At 40.1% G+C, this 22,444-nt stretch overlaps 1 protein-coding gene across 1 annotated transcript; it reads left to right on the forward strand.

The window, feature by feature from the left end:
• The first annotated feature begins 41 nt into the window (after window positions 1–41).
• LOC136427437 (extracellular signal-regulated kinase 2-like) lies at window positions 42–22,060 on the forward strand. Its single transcript, XM_066416289.1, has 13 exons — window positions 42–419; window positions 6,243–6,341; window positions 6,682–6,802; window positions 7,421–7,551; window positions 7,873–8,036; window positions 11,820–11,959; window positions 12,184–12,241; window positions 16,107–16,241; window positions 17,586–17,691; window positions 18,266–18,497; window positions 19,148–19,257; window positions 19,615–19,761; window positions 20,350–22,060. Exons 1-13 carry the CDS (start codon window positions 336–338, stop codon window positions 20,533–20,535), a joined length of 1,713 nt encoding a protein of 570 aa, XP_066272386.1. The 5' UTR covers window positions 42–335; the 3' UTR covers window positions 20,536–22,060.
• The last annotated feature ends 384 nt before the right edge of the window (window positions 22,061–22,444 follow it).

Genomic DNA, 22,444 nt, shown 5'->3' on the forward strand with positions numbered 1-22,444 from the left:
ACAAAACATTTGCTCGGCACGTTATTTCCGTTTCCCATCAGGCTTTGTGTCCTGGTAGCCTGGCACGGTTCAGTGAAATATTCCTCCGCATCGGTTAGAAAAGTAGCCAAACTACGAAAAAGGACAAATATTTCTTTTGACAAGAACTATCAAATTATACATACTACTTAAACACATCATTCATCTTTAATAATAAATTCAAGAAATCAATTTTTTATACGTTTTGTGGGGAATTACTTTCTCTCTCGCAAGGATAACAGGGTGTGGTCAGGACAAATTAGAACACGGAAGCGGAATTTCTGAGCTGCTTGACTTCATTGACAAAATCTTGCAAGATGTCAAGTTCTGAGCGATCTCATGCAGAGATCGAGCCTCACATCACCAAGAAGTACGAGATCAAGAAGAGACTCGGGAAAGGGGTGAGTACCAGAACAAAGCGCTAGTACGGTTGTTTATTCCGTTCTCGTTCGAACTGCAAGCGAGGACTGGGCCTGTACTGGCCTGTAAACAGGTTAACGTTATATTTGTTTAGAAAACCTGTCGATGGATTATCATACCTCCCATCGCGTCGTTTCTTTATTTTGACATTTTTGCACCTTATATTTTCCCTCCTTGTTGATCTGTTCCATAAAATCAAGCTTTTATCCTTATAGGCTTTGTTCAAGTTGCATGCAATGGCTACTTGACGCTGTAATTGCATATTTAAAACTACATCATTCTGTTATTGGTAACGTTACCACCTGTTTATTAGACACATTGCACTAATTTACTATTTCAAGACATTTGCCTCTGCATGTATCTGTCTCTCAAACTCTGTCACATGCATTGCAATTGAATGTGACTGATGTAGTCAGTTGGCTTATATTGGTATGATACATAAGATTCAACTGTACCAATTAAAAGATTAGTCATAATCACATAACAATATCATATACTTCCGAAAATAATTTCATCAGGTTGGTAGAATATAGGATATAGGAGATTCTTTTTTACACAACCAGGCAATCTCACCTGCTGACGTTTCGGTGTCTGTCAGACACCTTCTTCAGAGCTTCTGACTGGAGTACTGCTTCTCACCGCTATAAGTAGCCGATGTAGGTGGCGCTTTTGCGGCGAGAACGTAATCCCAAATATGGCTGAGCTTGTATCCCCCCCTCGTCTCGGTTCATCACAGGTGATGACTTCCTGATCCATACTGCCTCTTTAACTGCCTCAGTCATTGACTGGGAGGGGGCCAAAGTAATAGACAGAGAGGACAACAGACGCATTCGTTGGATTAAAGAGGCAGTATGGATCAGGAAGTCATCACCTGTGATGAACCGAGACGAGGGGGGATACAAGCTCAGCCATATTTGGGATTACGTTCTCGCCGCAAAAGCGCCACCTACATCGGCTACTTATAGCGGTGAGAAGCAGTACTCCAGTCAGAAGCTCTGAAGAAGGTGTCTGACAGACACCGAAACGTCAGCAGGTGAGATTGCCTGGTTGTGTAAAAAAGAATCTCCTATATCCAATATCATATATCTCTGACAGATAAGGAGCAGACTAAGGCCTTGTTCATGATTGAAAAAGTAAAATGGTTCAAACCGTTTCAGCAAAATTAAGTGTTCTACTTGTGAACATGAAGGTTCCTTAACGGTTTCGTTCCGTTTTACTCTGAACCTCCTACAACGGTTCAGAATAAAATGGTTTCGCGGAATTGTCATCAGAATCGGTTCACATTGATGTAATTGTTTATGACATGTCACATCGCCCCTTCAGGGGCAAAGTAGGGGGGGAGTTGAGGTTCCGGGCTAAGGCGGGCAGGCCTCCAGCCTGGCACGGAACGACTCAACCGGTGGGAGCCGTCGCAACCGTGCCAGGCAGGGTATTCCACTGGGGGAATAGAACTGGGAAAGAAGAAGTGTTTGAGGTCATACATTATGTCGTACATGAGGTCATAGTTCGCGGCGTCACTTGGTCTTAAGCGCGGGAAAGAGTGAAAGTTTTTAGCTGTCAATCCTGAATTTTGGGACACGTTTTTGAATTGTAACATCTTGCTATTGCTCCCAGTTCTAACAGCTGGTCTAATGACGAAAAGAGAGCCCTGATATCTATTTGGGGGGATCAGGTGGTCCAAAGGAAACTTGCAATTGATTGCATTCATCGGAAACAGGAGGTGTACGAAGAAATCGCCAAGGGCCTGCAGGAACGCTCCTCAACAGGACAGCAGTTTAGTGCCGATCAAAGACAGGCTCTTGGTTAGCGCACGGAAAAGGGAAAATTTCATCCATAGAAATCCCTCTTTGTCAGTTATGTCACAGATCACTTTTTGGTTTTCACTTGGAGGTTTTATTTTATCGTTAGCTAGGCCACACCAATTTTTTTTTTTGCTTCTCGAAATAGCCTCTCTTGTTTTCTCATTTTGAAAAAAAAAAATGTGGTCGCTATTCCCATTCACAAATTTTTACTCACGATTTTACTACAGTCAAACCTGCCCAAGGCGACCACCCAGGGGACCGAGCAAAAACGGCCGCGATGGACAGGTGGTCGCCATGAAGAGGATTCAAATCATAACATGTTTCCAGCTCGAGGTGTTCAAATACCGTGTACCACGTACTAGTAGATGGATGGAAAATTATGTGATTTTAGACAGCATGACCCCCACCAGGTTCAATTCTCATTGTCAGAAAGATCTTACAGAAATTACATTTTCTGTTATCGTTGTAATATTTGTATACCGTTACATCGTGAACAAATGTTAAAACGATGACCTTGCAGCGCCCTCCCTCATTCACACGTTACGTTAAAGTAAGAGTACACACACACACGCGCGTATAAAATCTTGGTTTTAAGGCCTGAGACAAATCCCTAGAAAATCCCAGCCTTCTTTTGGGAGCCGACCGCTGGATTAAAGCGGCAAAAAGTTTTCGATCTGACAACTGAAGGATGAAAACGGAAAGTTGTGATACCGCCGCCGAGCACGCGACCGCATCCAAAGGTGACAGTGGAGCAGAACGCACAGCGTCTGCAATTACAAGCAAGCAGCGCCCAATAAAGGTTTGTGAGAGTCATCGAAATAACAAGAATATAAGAATATTAATTTTCATCAATAAGGAGAGTATTCTAAATATTCATACACAGAAGCGTCGTGTTTTAGAAAAGTCAGCGTCATGCTGCGCTGAAACAAGATGGCGTCGCGGACCAAGAAGCAACATGTCTCGGCCATAGTTTTGCCCTCCACCGCGGAGTCATTTTCCGGCGGAATTTAGTATGACAGAGACACATTTTTGTTGAAAATACAAGAAAAAGATAGTAATTTCTGTGAAATCTGACTTTTTGACGCCATGCACTACGTGATCGTTTTTAAAATTGAGTTCAAAGAATCAAACCGAACCAAGCTTGCGGTTAACTATAAGATGATGATGGGCACAACAACATCAGTGTTCTCGCCAGGCCTTTTCAGCATAGGGGCCCCCTATGCTGTGATTTGGACCCCCTATGCTGTGATCTGGACCCCTATGCTGTGTTTCAATCAGCATAGGGGTGTTTCTTTCTGGGACAAACCATGTGACCCTTCATAAATCTTATAAAAAGTTCATATTTGGCTTTAGAATGAGGCTGTGACAGAGGAAAAACTCTACTTCACAAAATTTATCCCTCAAAATGCATGAAATAATGTCTCATTGGGTTATGAATTTACAAATTTTCCGGGAGAACATGCCGGACTCCCTACTCTGGTCACTCCACGCGTGACTTGCACTGCGTTAAGTTGACCTTCTGTACCTGACCCCTATGCTGTGAAAAAATCCTGGTGAGAACACTGAACATCGATATCTAAGTATTCACAACCCTTTGTATTTACAATTATATATGTTTAAAGTGGGAACGTTTCATTACTAGTAAAATACTTCATGGAGGAATCAATGCTTTTGATATATTTTTGTCCGTCTAGGTCTTAAAAACATTTCCGCCAAATCCGACGCCGGAAAAATGTGGTCGCCATGAGCAGGGATTGTGCTCTGTGCGGTCCCAATTCGTGGCGGTCGCGGTCGCGTTGGACGGGTGGTCGCCTTGGGCAGGCAGCTTAATGCTTGTGCCTATGGGGAAAAATTTCGGGACCGAAAAAAGCGGTCGCCATGGCCAGGTGGTCGCGTTGAAAAGGTGGTCGCCTAGGCAGGTTTGACTGTATTTGTTCAGTTGTAAAACTCAATAGCCACCAAAATAGACTATAAAGGCCTGCATATATATTATACCTAACATAGTAACAAGCTTTTTAAAAAAGCTGGCGTTTTGTCGATGTTTATGAGTGTGAAATGTATTTTCCTGTTTTGTTATTAAAGCAGAATCTGCCAAAGAAAGTCACTCAAGGGCTGTTGAGTCTATGAAAAATTGTCATTTTGGGAAAGGAGTACTAGTACTGTTTTAATAATAGAGAAAGGCAGATTGGGGAAAGCAATTTTGAAGTTACAGCACTTATCTTGTGCTTTTAGAAAAGCTGGTCTTGGCTTAAAACTTGCCATACAAAGCTGAAACTTTAATAATCTTCTTATTATATATGTTATGTACTACATGTAACTTGTAAGCCCTTATCTTCGCCCCAGACTGTTTTCAAAAAAATTTTGTTATCTTCGCCGAGTACTATAGTACTCGGAGAAGATTATGTTGTTGCGCCAGCTGTTTGGTGGGTCTGTATGTATGTCAAGAGCATAACTCAAGAAACCTTTGATGAACCTTTATGATTTTTGGTAGGTGTGTACTGGTTGTACAAAGGAAGGTCAAGTTAGAAAATGGTTTACCTACTAGTAGCATTTTTCAACAGTACTTTTGATTTTTGTGTGTTTGTATGTAGGCAAAAAAAGTGACGGAAACGTTGATGGATCTTCATGATTTTTGTTAGGTATGTAGATGTTGTGAAAACAGAGGTCAACTTCAAAAATGATTCCCCTGGCATTTTCCATCGGTCCTGCAGCGGGCTTCGTGTGGATGTGCATTTGTATGTGGACAACATAACTATAGAAGCTGTAGATGGTTCTGTATGATATTTAGTGAATGGGTAGGGTTTACAGAGAGGAAGGTCAAGTTTGATAATGGGCCTTCTAGCGGGTACCTAAGGTACTGCAGCGGAGCTTCAAACTTTTGGGGCATATTATCTGAAAGTGCTATGGTCATGATTTTTGTGTGGTAGATAGTTCATGCCACAGGAAGTAAGTTGTGTAAGTTTGGGCCCCCTAGCGTCTTGTTTGGAACTGCAGTCAGTGTTTTTGTTTTGACCTTCGGACATGAATTACTTGAGAAGGGGTAAACAGATTGTCTTGAAGTTTTGCATGTAGAGAGCTCAGATGGTGCTTTACACAATCAATGGCTAATTATGCAAATCAGGAGTTAATCTTCATAATTTGTAAGGATACTTTGTAAATCCACTACATTCCATTATGGGGCATGTGGCAGTGTTCCCGAAATAGGTCAACAGAGGGCCTTGCCTAAAAGTATAAATAAACAGATGGGGCACATAAATAAACAGATGGGGCAGTCTCACTACACTCCAAGCAGATGTGTGGGTCCGGTTGGTTTTTAACGCGTTCAGTTTAGGCATTTTTGTCCAACACACGGTTGGAGACATAACGGAAAGGGGACAAAATAGAAAGCCTGACAAAAACACCTAAAAAGTGGGAATAACCAGCCGCACCCACTCATCTGCTTTGCTCAAAGATTACACTGCACCAAAACTGCACCACTGATAGGTATGGAAAAGTCACATGTACTATGTCTTTCAAAATGTGGATGATATGGAATAAAGATTTATTCTATTCATATATATATATTCAATATTTTGTCATGAACAGTTATAACATATATCAGCACACTAGACATATACTAGTCCTGTAGCACCAAATGATTTTTAAACCTATCTAGATTGGATTCATCCCCCCCATCAATCATAACTTCCAAACGGTATGGCGTATGATCAAATTTGCAGGGGGTGAAAAGCATGTAAATATTAATCACTCTCCATAATAAGCCTTGATTATTTGGCGAAGATGGTGTGTTCGTGGAACTCTAGTTTTATTTATTTTTTTCCGCCTTGTCGCTCCATTTTTTTTCTGAAAAAAATCCAAGAATCAACAAATAAGATTGGTGTGGCCTTATCAATGCTAGAATAATAATGATCCAGTAATTCTGTTGTACATATGTAATACCATGAAAAGACAAGGGTCCAGCATTTCATTAATTTCCAGATCTTTTTCTTCATTTTTCACCAGGCATATGGCATTGTGTGGAAAGCTATTGACAGAAAGACAGGAGAGGTGGTGGCACTGAAGAAGATATTTGATGCTTTCAGGAACAGAACTGATGCACAGGTATGTTTTTGACATTTGAATTTGACATGGATATTGAATAAGACTGATGATCACATGGCCACACCCACCTTAGACTTTGTGCTGCTAAATCAGAACGCAGATATGCACACATTTGAGTGATGTTTAGCTATTATATTTTATGGGTTTAATTGATGACTTTGGTGGACAGATGGGCCTATTTTACTTGATTGTACATTTTCCATGATTGTACTAAGTAAATCTTTGTTGAATCAAAGATATTGTTTGGTCATTATATGTTGATAGCAGGCAAGGGTATATTCTCTGAAGTACATGTTATGTTTTGAATCTACTTATAAAATGTTCTTTGTGTATACTGCAGCGAACATTCCGAGAAATAGCATTTCTTCAGGAGTTTGGAGACCACCCTAACATCATCAAACTTCACAATGTCATCAAAGCAGAGAACGACAAGGATATCTACCTAGTATTTGAGTTCATGGGTATGTCACTCTTTGTTTATAGTGTAATAAACTATGTGTATACATGTGTCTTACTAGTCTTGTCTATAAACACAACAGAATGTAGATGCCAGCATTTGGAGGCAGATTTTTATAACAGTTAGGCCATGTAAGTAAATTTATGGATTACATCCAGCATGCATTTTGATTTTTGTCTGAATTTTGAAGGAAAAAAAGCCAACATTTCATACATTTTGTATAGATCCCCTTTTGACTGTTGTAAAGGTGACATTAGTGAGTTTGCATTGAGTGTAGTTATAGAAGTGACACAAGGGAAATAGCCTTGAGTGTAGTTGTAGAGATGACATTAGCTACATGTATATTACATGTATGTAATTTGTGGTTGCTTTGATTTTACCAAAGAATGTACCATGTTTTGTTACTTCAACCCTTGATACAACAATCCGACTTTATTTTTAGAATTTAGGCATCTTGTTTTATTACATGCTCTTCGATTACATTTGGAATCTGCAGTGGATGTCATGCCTAAGATTTACTTGCTGTGGCCTTTCTGATATTTTGAGTTCTTTGTAACTTATTTTACAATGTAGATGTTGCAGAGTCATAGTCTTACATGATTGCCGGTCTCTGTATTTACAGACACAGACCTGCACAATGTGATTAAGAAAGGCAGCATCCTGAAGGATATCCACAAGCGTTACATCATGTACCAGCTGCTTAAGGCCATGAAGTACATGCACTCAGGGAACGTCATACACAGAGACCAGAAGGTGAGCGTGGTAACCTGACTTTTTAAAGTTTCTGATTTCAGCCTCTGTCACACATAGCCATTTAAAGCCTCCCAACCTACTCCAGACAATGGTTTAAGATCCGCTAGTTGTGAGCAAGGTCATTTGTGTTAAGGAGTTGGCAGTTATTGATCACATTAATTCACATACAAAATGTATCTTCTACCCTGACATCAGTTCTACGTGTATCTGAAGAAATCTCAAATGCAACGTTCCCCGGTATATTCATGCACTATATATGCATATACGTAATCTTTCTTTTGTTATGAACCATAATTGATTGGATTTTTTTTTACTTTGCAGCCTTCAAATATTCTTCTGGACAGTGACTGTTTTGTGAAGATAGCAGATTTTGGTCTGGCCAGGTCAATAACCCAGCTGGAGGAGGATACTACAGACCCCGCCCTGACAGAGTACGTGGCCACTCGGTGGTACAGGGCCCCTGAGATCCTGCTAACTTGCCAGAGGTATGTTTCTGTTGTGTTGTCCTTTAGGTTTGTTTGTTTGTTTGTTTGCATAAACACTAAACCACATTTAGGTGTAACACGCTGGTTTTGTACTGAGAGTAAGGTAGCGCGCGTAGTCCAGTGGTTAGCGATCTTGCCTCTGGAACTAGAAGCCCCGGGTTTGATCCAGGCTGTGTCGCTCACCCGACATGCACGCTACCGGAAAAGGTCGCAGTCCTTAGGATGGGACGTTAAGCCGTGGTCCACTGTTCATTGTGCTTGTCGAAAAGAGCTAGGGGAATTTCCCCGGTACAATGAACCTGTAAATACTGTATATAGCGTCTGTCTTCCTGTCACGACCAGTGGAAGATTAGCTCATCTGTTCATTGAGTTCATTTGAGCTTAACTGGTTCGAGATCACTTTCTTTACCTTCCTTTACTAGAGTAACAGCTGCAGGTCAAGTGAGGAAATATAGCGTAGGTGTAAAGTATCTTTCCCAAGGGCACGACATTAGGGCTTGCTTGGGATGTGAACCCAGAACCTTGAGATTCTAAGTCAACAAACCTAACCACAAGACCACCAGACCACCTTGCCTGACCCAATGAATGCAGATATTATGATAAGAATGATGTACTTCATAATTGTTTTAATGTATGTAACGCTGGTTCACATAAACTTGTGGGGTAATATAAACTCAGGATTTTTAAAAACGGTGTATTTATATTAATTAGGTCTATGTGCTAGATGCAACATCAATAATACCGCCAGAAATGCAAACTTGACAGACTAACGTATTCAGAGCACTGTCTGAAAAGCTTCCATCAAATTTTTAAATCTTTTTTTGTTTGAACCAACATCACAGAAGTACATATAATTCATACAGGTACATGCACTTCTGAATTGCGTTGATCTTACATACATATAAAATACCTATGTACACAATATAACATAACAACAAACTACGACGCAGACTGCAATTGTCTGTTGTACAGACGGATGGTATAGTGGAGGAAAGAGTTGTACAGTCTGTTCGTCCTGGCTAAGGGGACATTGATTCGCCCAGAGTTCCTTAGAGACCTTCCAGTGCCCACCGATCTAACATCTGGAACAAGAGTCTTAGGACCCAAAATCTCCATGAAACTTTGTTTTTTATTAAACCAGTTCCCCCCATTCTATATCGCTCAATCGTATGACCCCCACCTGTTGGGGGCCCAGGAGAAGTGACCCACTTTCGCTATTAATAGCTACTAACATCTGTTGATAGTGCCACAATATGCAATGGACAACACTGCAAATATAGATTTGCCTCATTACTTATGCAAATTAAGTCCAATTTGCATGATTTGCAGTTCATTGTATACATCTCTGTCTAAGCTACCTGCATACTAGTAGTAAATAACATGAAAATCTGTCGCTCCTTTCTTCAGTTATTCTCCTTAAAGGATTTTGACAAATACGCCATTGCAGTTCCAGTGACACTTACACATGTACCAGTGGGCCCAAAATCAACCTTGACCCTTCTCCTCCCGACACCTACCCACATACCAAATATCATTACAATCCATCTACACGTTCTATACATGTAGTTATGCTGATTTTACGCATCCGGTGACACAAACATACACACACTGTGACACAAACATACACGCATCGCACACACACGCAAACACACTAACTTTGTATGATTTGCACTTCAGTGTGTACATCTCTGTCCAACCTACCTGCGTACCAAATAACATGAAAATCTGTTGTTCCTTTCTTCAGTTATTCTCCTTTAGAAGATTTTTACAAATAGGCCATTGCAGTTCTAGTGACACATACCAGGGGGCCCAAAATGGACCTTGACCTTTCTCCTCCCAGCACATACCCACATACCAGCTATCATTACAATCCATCTACATGTTCTACAGTTATGCTGAATTTAAGCATCCGGTGACACAAACATACACACAAACATCAAGCGCACGCAAAACAGTATCTCCATGAAAAAGCCTTTTTTCATGGAGATAACCAGATCATGCAACGGGTGGTCTGATTTGAGCATGCACATAAACTGTTTGAGAGCAGCAAACTCACGTCTCTCCTTCAAAGTTGGAAGGGTTGGAAGACTCCTCCTATCACCAAGAGATATGATCCTTAAGGCTCTTCTCTGAACCCTCTCCATTGCCAGTTCTTGTTGTCTGCTGCAGCCGACCAGGAGTACATGCCCATACTCAAGCACATGCCTGACCAGGGCTGTATACACTTGAAGAAGGTCGGACACGCTCATGCTTTGTTTGATGAGGAGTCTAAGGTAATGAAGTCTCCGCGAGGCCTTGGTTACCATTGAATTCACCTGCTCATTGAAAGTGAGACCTTTATCCAGAATGAAACCAAGTCCCTTAGCCGAGTCTACAACAGGCACTGGTTCTCCCCCAAGGGTCAATGCAGGTGGCACAGGAACACGCTTGTAAAAACATATTTGGAGCAGCTGGCTCTTCATGCTGTTCAGTAACATCCTCTGTTCGCTAGCCCAAGAGTCAAGGTGGGACGACTCCTCAGTGACTGACCTGTTCTCGTCCGCCTTAAGTGCTAAAAGTGTCCTGGACAAGGTCACATCGTCTGCGTAGCCGATGTTCAACGTGTCGGTGGAAACTGTTGTCCGGGTGTTCACGAACAGCAAAAACAAGTATGGAGAGATGACTCCACCTTGCCAGATGTTAGTGTGCGCCAGGAGCTCATCTCACCATTTGCAACTACTTTCTGCTGTCTGTCGATCAGGTAGTTGTGAATCCATCCCAGCATTCTTGAGCTAAGTTGAAGGTCAATCACAGTCTGGTGGAGCAAAGCATGATCAACACGATCAAACGCTTTGCTCATGTCAGCAAAAACTGCTGGAATAAGGGTTGGCTTCCTGGAGTCCAGAGCAGTCAGCCAGGTGTGAACCATGCACACCAGGGCGATGGTCGTTGACGATCCCCGCAGGTACGCGTATTGGTCCCTGATAACTGCACGCAGGGAAGGGAGCAGGCTTCTCAGGACGCACTTTTCTAACAGTTTAGCCAGGACTGAAAGGAAAGACACCGGCCCCATGTTTCGGACTTCTGATGAACCAGCACACTTTGGCCCTGGGACGACATTGGCGGACTTCCAGATCTCTGGTACTGTGCCCTCATGGTATGAGGAATTGAATAAATGTGTGACTACTGGTGCCAAGTCATCGGCAAACTCTTTCAAAATCCAGTTAGCTTTCAGGAGAGCCTAATGGACTCGAAGTGTAATAAATCATCAAAAACACCTCTTTGTTGCTGAACTTACGGCACATGTATTTTACCACCGCCATATTCATTACCCAGAATTCTGTTGTTCAGCAGACGACAAATGTTTGAGAGGAACACTTTAAATTTTTGTCTTATGTTTTAGTTTCAAATTACAATATTTTGGTATCAGCACGACAAGAGACAAAATATAACATAATTTATATAGCATTAATGCAAGGGTAATTCATGACATTGACAGAATAACAGAAAAAAAGGATGGTTTATTGCTCTGCCTGATTGGTTTCAATTAACTCGTATCGAAAATATCCCGGTTTTACGTGAACCAACGTTATATGCACAGGTTTGTCTGCTAATTTGAAAAGTAAGAATCATAATAACCCACTGTTCCTAAAAAATCCTATGGCTTCAAAAATGCTATTATAGTAGTACTACGGTACTACCTTTACCTTTTTTTTGTTTTACATCAGAAAAAATAACCATATTAGTAGACAATCATTATTAATATCAAAATTACTCATTACTAACATTGTATCTCCTTTCCAGATATACCAAAGGGGTGGACATGTGGAGTGTAGGCTGTATCCTGGGGGAACTTCTGATAGGAAAGCCTCTGTTCCCTGGCTCTTCTACCATCAATCAAATTGAGAAAATCATGGCTTCAATAGAACAGCCAAACAGACAAGGTAAGCCATACCGTACAATGTACAGTTTGAAATGATCTTGGACAAAACAAATGTACTGATTAATTGATTGATTGAAGGTTTAAGTTCAGCCAATTCTTGTTGTATAATGTGGCTCCATCAAATTTGAAACTTGTGTTTAGAAATCAAGCTTGTTGTTTCTTTTGTCATCAAATCTCCCTATTTTCTTTTCAAATTCTTTTCAAATTCTTTTCCTCTTATTTCAGATGTAAGTAGTATACAGTCAGCATATGGTGCTTCTATCCTGGAGAAGGCAACAGTAAGGTAAGGGTCAAGTTTCACATCGCTATTATTGTGCTAATTCTATAGTACAAGAAGCAATTTTAACATTAATTAGATATCATTCTACATTCTACATTTTGTATATGGGTGCACGCACCAATTCTTCTGCGGTAGGGGTTGGCGGTAGTGCGTGACGAAAGGGTTTCGAGTAACAAAAGGGTTTCGAGTTTTGAAGTTTGAGTTCACATTTTTCATAATCTGCTGTGAGCTGTAATAAACGGAATTCTTGGAAGAAACACACATAGAACTCTGCTGAATGACCTGTAACACGTAATCTTTGCACATCTAATATAACTTCAACTTCTTCAAGTGTTGTATATAGCTACATGTATGCCCCGCACAGTTCTTGGTGGCAACAAGTTGTCCTGCAGTGATATCAGTTAAGATTGAACGCATAAAGATCAGGGTGAATAACAAGCATTGGCACTTGGCAAACTCAAATGAGGGATAGCTGGGTTCTATCGCCAATAGCAGTATCAGACTGTAATTATTCTTTAACCGTGGTGAAAGCAGTTATACAACCCAGCTGCTTCGCCATCAGGATCAAATTCCGTGGATCCTGGGGCTCGAGTTGGATCCTAGGGTCGACTCCAGCTTTGACATATTGTAAGGGATTGCATTCGTCATTTTGGAAGGTGACGTAAAGCCGTGTATGAGGGAGCTTCAGGCATAAGTCGCATTGCACTATACCACTAGCTACTTGAAAAAGCATCATGCTTCACCTCAATTCAGGATGACTGCTTTATCTTTACCTTTTCTTATTATTATCAATAACCTTTTTTTCTGTAATTTGTTGCACAATTACAGGAAGAGACTGTATAAGATTTAATGAGATGGTTTATCTTATATTCTACTAAAGTTTGTTAATTGTTCCATTCTAAGGCCCTGTACTTTGAATTGGCCACTCTAACGGGAGCTGCCCTAACATGTTACGCGCCCTAACATGTTACGGAGTTTTTACTGATCTTATTTTGCATAAGTGCGCCGTGTTTGTGTCCAATGACTATGCTGATAAGGAAGGTAAATAACCCAAGTTCATGCACATAATTGTCATTTGCATTCAAAACATATGTTTACATATTCATTTCTTGTTTTGTCGAAAAGCAGTATTTTGACAGTAATGATGGTAGCGCTGAGTAGAGGGTCACTGTGCATCTAGACGGCCCAGCACCTAAATATACGACCTGTGCCAAGCAGATACACAAGTCACACAACTATCATACACATAAGAAATATAACTTCATAAAACACTAAAAATTTGGGCCTTTAAGTGTTTGTTGAGAAGAAAACAGACCAAAGAAAAACAACGTAAACATTGCTGTCGTCTGGCGACTTTGTTTTCCCGCCATTTTTTGGGGCCGCGATGGTGGGGGAACGATTTAACGCACAGCTTTGTTATGCTCTAACATGTGATTGATACCGTCCATGAAAACAAAACTGAATACAGAGATGGCAAAGATATTTTCCAATAAGTAGACGGAGTATTGTTGATGAAAGCGGTGTCATTTTTCGTAATGATTTCGTAAGTTGGGCCGCATTCAAGACGTACGTCGGGCCGCGCGCACAGCCTATTTCCCGTGAAAACATGAGCTGAGATGCGCTAGATATGGCCCTTCTCACATGACGTTAGAAGTGCACACAGTCAAATCTTTCCGGTCAAAAGAAAGCTAGAATATAGTAGACTTCAAGCCTTATTTACATTTCCCTAATTTCATCACCAACTTCCGAAGAGAGCAAAATTACCAAAGCGTAATAAGTTAGGCACACTATCTGGCGTAGCACCAAATCAGAAGGTACATTCGTGAAAATGTCTCACAGCGTTTTCCGCCTGTAACGTGGAGCGTGAAGGGCCCATGAACAGTATGAATACATTTCTTGTCCATGTATGTTCTTTAGATGAATGTGTTCAAAATTCATTCATTAAAACCTGACCACTCTCTGGCAACCAGCAATGGACCGCAGTGAGTTCGAGCGCGTAAAAAAGCATAACATGTTAGGGCAACTCCCATTGCATCTCAACTGGATAGTTGAAATTGTATAGTTTGGAAACTTGATAACATTACAATGTATTATTCAGTAGTGCTCTCAAGTCCTTGAATGAGCATATTTATGTTAACATTTTTCATTGCCATTTTATGGCAGCAAGGGCTATTATAACTAGAAAGGCAACATTTGCGAGCAAATACAGCATGTTTAGCCATACTCCTCGCCATGCAAAAAATGGACTCTCCCAAAATAACAATGGACCATTCTAAAATACTTGCACTAAAAAAATGGATCACCCCAGTCCAAAATTGAGTCTTCCAGTAGCACCTCAACACAATATGGACCAGTCCACAACCATATCCACTTATTGATTAACAAATACACTTCTGCTAACAAATGGACTTTTTCATAATCATTCCAGCTCAAAATTGAAAGAAATAATTAAAGAATCCTCCCCTTGCAAGAATGGGATATTCCGTGCCATTTCCATGTAAACCAGTCAAAAAATATCCGCTGAAAATTACACTCTTGCGCATAATCAACCCAGTTCAAAATTGAATTAAAAAAGATCAACCCCAGGGAAGAATGAAGTTTTCCATAGTATACATATGAAGATTTGACAGGAGAAGAAGGAAATGACCAAAAACAACATATTTCAGCGATAGTATGGGTGAAATATAAAAATATGACACCCCTTTGTTTGAATGTACTTTGGGTTGAAAATAACGAAACGAAAAAATTCTTTGTTTAAAAAATCGTTTTGAAAGGCTGTATGCCAAACATTTGAATGAGGGCCTGTGTACATGACCAAGGCAGACACATACCAGATTTCACATTATTTTGGTTTAATACATAGGAACTGGAGATGTGTATCTTTGTTAAAAAAAGAGTGAACAAAGCCATGTAATCACATGTCCTAGGAATTCCCATACCATATTTGGCATGAATACTAGCACACCTGCGCCAGGAATGCAAGATAAGTAGATTAACCCAATTGACCAATCAGGTGGTCGCAAGGCTCACAGGCATGCAAGGCCAGGTGCAAGGCACTTGGGGTCACTGACCTTTAGGTCATATGTAGTATTGAAAGTGACAGAAGTGGCAAATATTGTCAAGAAAGCCCAAAATAAATCGTTTTGAATATATGTATGCCAAAAATGGGAATGTAGTCCTTTAAATATTTGTTCAAGCCACATATACAGCAAATTTCAGGTCATTCAGTTGAAATACCAGGGCGCAGGAGGCCAAGATATGCTAAAAATAGCCTAAAAACCTCAATAAAATCACTTTCAAGGTCAATATCAAAAAAAGGAAAAGAACGCACATTGGTTTTTGCCTACATTACCTCTGTACCAAATTTCAAGTCATTTGGTCAAAAAATGACAGAGATGAATCGATTTGAAGATTTGACAGGAGGAGAAGAAGAAGAAGAAGAAGAAGAAGAAGAAGAAGAAACATGAGTAAAAACAATATGTTTAGCCATACTAGGTATGGCTAAACATAATAAATGATATATTAAATACCCTTGTCATCTACATTGTTACACAATATTACGTGGTTATTCAGACTCTGAAAAAGAGATGCCTTTCAACAAAACCAAGCCAATATTGTCATATCTATCTCATTTTGTATGTATACTAAAAGGAAATGTATCCTTTGTGTATCAGGAATGATGTGATAGTATGCAAACATTTTTGGTAACATCTTGGGCAAGCCAAATAGTACTGAGTATGATTGTGCAGTTTACATATTAAGAATTCCAGCCAGGTTAATTCATGTCCTCGCATGCATAGTTTTGTTTTAATGTAGCATTTCCCCCAGTCTTTTGACAAGAGTTTTTGTACCATTGTTTCTTCTGCAGACCAAAGAGGTCTTTTGAGGACATGTTGCCAGGCCAGCCAGCAGATGCCCTTGATCTGCTGAGGAGGCTTCTCGTGTTCAACCCTGAGAAAAGGCTGACGGCAGAACAGGCTCTGCTGCACCCTTATGTAGCCAGGTCAGTCCTTAACCTTCTTCCTGCTGCCTAAGACACGATTCACACTTGGAAAATGGTCTAAACAACGGCGTGCGGTGCCTTTTTTCCTGGATGTAAATTGACATCGTACGACAGGCAATTTTTGTAGCCCGTACCACTTCGTTGTACGTTCACTTTAGACGTAACGTACGGCAAAGCCATAAGGGCCAACAGAAATGCCTGTCGTACGACGCGCAGGGCCGATTCACACCCAGGAAAAAAGGTGCCGAACACCGAAGACATTCTTGATAGTGAGATCAAACTTGAGGATTAACTTCAAGTTGAAATGATTTTTTTAACCTGAACCAGTCCTGAACCTGACCCTGTCTAGTTGATATCTCAGTATAAGCTTACGTTTTTGAGAAACCAATATGTATTTGAATGTTGCACTTATTTTCAATGTCGTTTTTTAATTCATTTCATCAAAACATTTTATTTCATCAAAACATAATCAGTTGCCTTCAATAAAGACTCCAGAGTCCAAAATAAATTCAATAAAACTAATTAAGAAAACAGATCTTGAAAATAAACTCTTAGCAGCTCCCTCTAGAGAGCGTGTTGACAATTGCACTCTCACCAGATTTGGCGAGAATCTGCGATACTTGGCGGCCCTACTTGGCATTTGTTTGAAGAAAAACTGGTTTATTAGATACAACAGGTTTGAAGTCTATGTATGATATTTAACTTTGTAAAAAGCTGGGCACCTCTATAAGAGACTTTATTTGTTTCCACAAATTGTAGTACAATGACGAAAGTAGGCTGTGTAACGTTAGTTCACATAAACTCGCCGGGTAATCTAAACTTGGGATTTTTAAAAATGGTGTATTTAGGGATAATATTGTGCTAGATGCAACATCAGTTATAACGCCAGCAGTGCAAACCTGACAGACTAATGTATTCAGAACACTGTCTGAAAAGCTTCGTTAACCATGCATTAGAAGATGGCGACGTCAAAAACTCTCCGTCCCTTATTGACACAGTCTAAGGGCTTCGTGGGAGAATCACACTACATGGTTGTTCGCTGGTTTATAAGACAAATGTCTCATCCGCTTCCTGCTAAACACAATTATTTACAAGACAACTTATTAGCATCTCTTTTGCTAACTTTGTTGCTGCAACCTATGCTTACCGCACTGCGGTCTATTTTCCCGCCACCATATTCATTACCCAGAATCCTGTTATTCAGCAGACGACAAAGGTTTGTGAGGAGCGCTTTTTTTGTCTAAATGGTTTATTGTTCTGCCAGATTGGTTTCAATTAACTGATATCGAAAAAATCCCGGTTTTAGGTGAAGTAATGTGCCAATCCAACCATGTGCATTTCCAGGTTCCACAACACCAGTGATGAGCCAGCGCTGGATTATGATGTAGTGCCTCCACTAGATGATGATGTCCAATTGTCTGTGTCTGAGTACAGGAGCAAGCTGTATGAGGTAGGTTGCTTTACATTAATGAACTAGATACTAGTCATGTAAAATTGATAAGCACCAGTCTAGATCTGTAAGATTCAGTTGGGGCTGAGCTTTTCTTTCATGTACAGATATAGTCTTAGTCATTGTTTGGAAAAGGAAGTCACGACAGTGTTCAAGGATTGATAATCTTATGAATAAGTATATACATATTATTCAGATATTTAGAAAAAAAAAGGCAGTAAATTAGTGTAATTGTTGAAGGTTCTTACATTTATTTCCTCAGCATGATGCAAACATTTAGTTTCATTACTTCTATTTTGAAGGATCTGAATCATTTTTCAAGTATCTAGATTTCTTTGTACATTCAAACCTGTACTGGCCAATGTTACCACTGTTTGATTGTCCCTAAGGCCTTTGAATTGAGAGAAGCATTAAGATCCTGTCTATGGTGACCACCTAGCTATCCACATAGACCGGATGTTATCAGTCCCCTGAGTGGTCTTCTAGACTTTTGGCAGTACATTCAATGTACTACAGTGTTCTCAGATGTTCTGATTGTTAGCCTTACAATCTGGTGTTTGTCTCCGCATTTCAGCTCATTATGGAGAAGAAGACTATTGTCCGTAGACAGCGCAGGACGTTGTTGAAAGAGCGACAGCAGCCGCAACCTCGCCAAGGCTCCGCAGGCTCTCAGAAAAGCTCTCCCAAACCCTCCCCTAAAGAGAAGTCCTCTCCAAAAGATGTAGTCATGGACGAGAATCTGCAGACTCCATCCAAATCCTCCCCCAAGGTGTCTCCAAGACATAGAACATCAAATGGACACACAGGTACAAACAAGTACATGGATATATGAACTTTTAAAGCATATACATGATTATGCAGTGAAACCTTTCCGACTGACCACCTTTTCAACTCAAGCCAACTAACTGGCCATAATGACCACTTTTTCTCGGTCCGGAACATTTTCTCGTAGACACAAACATTTTGCAGTTTGCACAAGCCAACCACCTGTGTGTAAAGCCTGTGACTTAAGCGTTGTGTCTTGGTCATGTTGTGGGTCAGTCTTTTCTTCAAGAACACCACATGTCCATGCAACTAGACCAGATTTTATTGGTCCCTAGAGTGGTTCTATTGGGCAGTTTTTACCGTACCCTTCTCTTCATGATTTTTGATTCTCCATTCAAGGATATTCAACAATATTTCACAAAGTATGGTATGGTAAAATTAACTGCTGATGTCTAGTTAAAGGTGAAATTGTTGATATTCATACAGGTAATGTAAAAATTGCACTTCCAAATTAGATGACTACATCTTGGTGCCATAGCAGTTAGCACTCCTATCAAAGATAACAAGTTTTGGATGACATTTTAGCACTATGTAGAGGACACCTTGTAGTTACACTGTTTAAAGCACTAAGCATGTCATTGGAGTCAGGTAAATGGTAGAGCAGACAACTGATTTTTTGTTTTACTTTCAGGTGTAGCATTTGGAAGGACAACAAAGGACCCTGCACCACAGCCCAGCCCTTTCAAAGCTAGGTCCACCCTTCAGAGGCAACGTAGTTATGAAAATCTTCAGGCAGGTTATGTGAGTATTACATACGTTTTACGATTGTCATACGATTGCGAATTGAATGCATTCTTGGGATAGTCATACATGTGTCCAGCAAAATCCATCTGTCTTTGTATGGAAAAGGCTGCATGGTTTAGATCCTTGTTGGCAGTTAGTTCTGTTACAGTCCGCTAGAAAATTCTGCGACATCAAAATTGTAAGACAAAAGTTACCAGGCCGTAACAAACAGGAATAGACAAGCGTTTTTTAGACAATTGGAAATGATTTTCATATTGCATAGAAATCGATTTTGTACAAGCCTTTTTTGTTGAAGTATTTTGCATTCAATTGAAGACTACACAAGGTTAAGACAATCTCTTCGCCTTGCTGTAGTCTGGCTTGAACACCAGCAGTGCCCGTTCTGCTCCTGTTGGAGGGCGCCGGGGAAGAACCATGTCTGCATCTAAGGCAGCAGCACTCCAGAACAACATCCTGACCAGGAAGGATGACCCTGGGCTGGCCATCAGCTCTTCAGCTTTGGTACATATTTCCTTCTGCTGTCTTTTCACAGCTGTATCTAATGATATGTCACAATACAGTACCAGTGCAATACAACGAATATTATTAACAAAGGTACATGTCCAAAATACCGCAACATACAATGTAAATGTATTGGTAATCAGCACCTGAATAGATATACACTCAAGTGTATAAACTTACAACTTACCACAAAGATGAAAATTCAACACAGGAGAAAGGTGTTGTAATCATCACCATTTTTTATTTGAGATCCTATAAAAATGGAGGATCTCTGCATAAGATACCAGTAGTCTAAACAAAGTACATTATGTTAACTGTTTATTCATATTTCTGTCAGGTTACCTTGTCAAATTGTCCAGGTACAGATTCAGGTCTGGACCTGTACCTAAACCTCTGTACTGGTATACCTGTACCTGATGTTACGTTTAGGTACACAGCACTACTTGTATCATGTGCCCAGGCACTTTCAGAATGAACAAACTTTATTGTTCCGCAAGAATACAAGACTAAATATATCCTACATTTAGAACTATAAGATATTATAGATAACAGTATGTGAGTTGCATCATCATTATTTCCTTTTTGCAGCAACCAGGCCACAGGCCAACCTCTGCAAAGGTGGAAACTAGACCAAGGTTCCAAAGAAAGCAGCTTGGACCTCACCCCAATGTCTCTGGTGCCGGATCCCCCAAAACCAAGTTTGGCAGTTATACACAGTCTCATGGAACAATATCTAAGAAGGGCCTAGATATCTTGAATTCTAGAAAATGGTGAAGAATCTTTAGCCATGAGCTCTTTTTTTTCAGCTCTGTATTAAGCACATACATGTACATGTAGTGTGCTAACTGCAGAAGCGTCTTTTTTTTTTATTTGGGAGATAGTTATTTTAGGAGCTCTGTTTGATAGGGGAACAGTTCAAATATGAATTGCAGCCAGGGACTATTATTTAGTTGTTTCATGTTCAAGTATCAAGTCCAGATGAAGAAGCATTCTTTTACGTTGTGAAACTTCACTCGGACTATTCACCACTTGTCTCTGCAAGGTATTTGGTCAAGCATGAGTCATTTGAATGTATAGTTCTGTCCATCAACATATTTTATCAGTGTTACAAATCTTTCCTTATGGTGTGAAGAAGTTGTTTTCTCATTGTAATGATTATTGTGTATAATACAAATTGAGTCTTGCTGCTATGTTTAGTGTGTTGTATAATGTGAACTTCAAGACTTTCAAGCTTTTTATCCCAGCAAGGCCAAGTGGTCATACATGTAAATACTAAATGAGTAAATGCGGTGGAAATTTGTTTCTTTTGTGGTACTGCAACTGAAGCATTGTTCGGTTGGTACATAAATAAAAGGCATATGTGGATAATAAGACCATTTTGGAGGTTGTGGAAGCTATGCACGTACATGTACCACATCTTTATCCAATGGTTGCTTGGTTTAAGTTTAATGCTGTGAAATATGTGTAAGAAACTGACAGTGTGTGATAGGTGATCATGAGTAATTCCCACCAATCATGGCACAGTGGCTGGTGGATATCACAATCGGTGTTCGCAAGGTTTCAAAACGCTGCTGACAATCACTCAAATCTATAACTGTTGGGATCATACTCGCTAATCTTGGGTTGTGTACGATGTGTCATTCCAGAGAAAGTCTCAAGTGATGAGAAACGATCTGTATATATTGTGAACTACATGTACATGTACATCGCTTGTCAGTTATCTTTCTATTGTGGTACTCTACTTGAACATTTGCTTATTATATTACCTTTTTTTTGCAGCATAGTCAGTGATACATGACATTGTATACCCTTGTTTTGTGTCTTGTATTTTTTCCCTCTTTACGAGTTGATCTTTTATAATTGTATGAGGAGGGAAAGTTGATGAAAAATCACTTCATCACATCTGTAGCCAAGGAGAAGGATACAGAATGTATCTCCGTGATCACATGTTAGAATATGAGTTATTCTCACTCATTGATGTAATTGGAATCTGTGTACATTGTATATTAATCTTCTCAGCCATGTTAAGTGCTTTTAAGTACTATAGACACAAAAATGAAGGCCTGCCAAACCTTTTAAGTTGTTTTGGTTGCCATTTTCTCACAGTATTGTATAGTGTAAGGTGGTGTGTCCTGTCGCATACTTACAATGTATAATTATTAGGTAGTGTTGCATTTCATGTGATGTCTTTTATATTAAAAATGATGAGTTCAAGGTTCTAGCTAGTTAGGCAGTTATTGATTTTGCTTCATGTAAAATAGCCTTTTAACTTGAAGTGAATAAAGAGATTTTTTTTAAAGCGGTGTACGAAAGATACAAATTTTAAGATGATCACAGTGTATTTGAGAACTTCAATACGTCAATTTCCAATTCACACAGGTCTTTTGCAAGTAACGTTTTGAGGAATATTTACCAACAATTAAAGTCTATGGGGTAATTTGGCAACTTGTACTACATGCAAATTATGAGCAGTACTATTATTTATGTCAAACCTGGGCCGGGAAAACGTTCGATACGGGTGTTCAGGACCGTGTGATCATTAAGGGTTAATGACCCGCCCCAAGGTGTACATGGCGTCATAACGCCTGTCCATGTGGTGGTTTTATGAGGTGGTTATAGCACATGACCAGGCGTTATGACACCATATACACCGAGGAAAAGGCGGGTCATTAACGTTATTATC

The sequence above is a fragment of the Branchiostoma lanceolatum genome, chromosome 2, assembly GCF_035083965.1.
Source record: "Branchiostoma lanceolatum isolate klBraLanc5 chromosome 2, klBraLanc5.hap2, whole genome shotgun sequence".
Classification (NCBI taxonomy): Eukaryota; Metazoa; Chordata; class Leptocardii; order Amphioxiformes; family Branchiostomatidae; genus Branchiostoma; species Branchiostoma lanceolatum.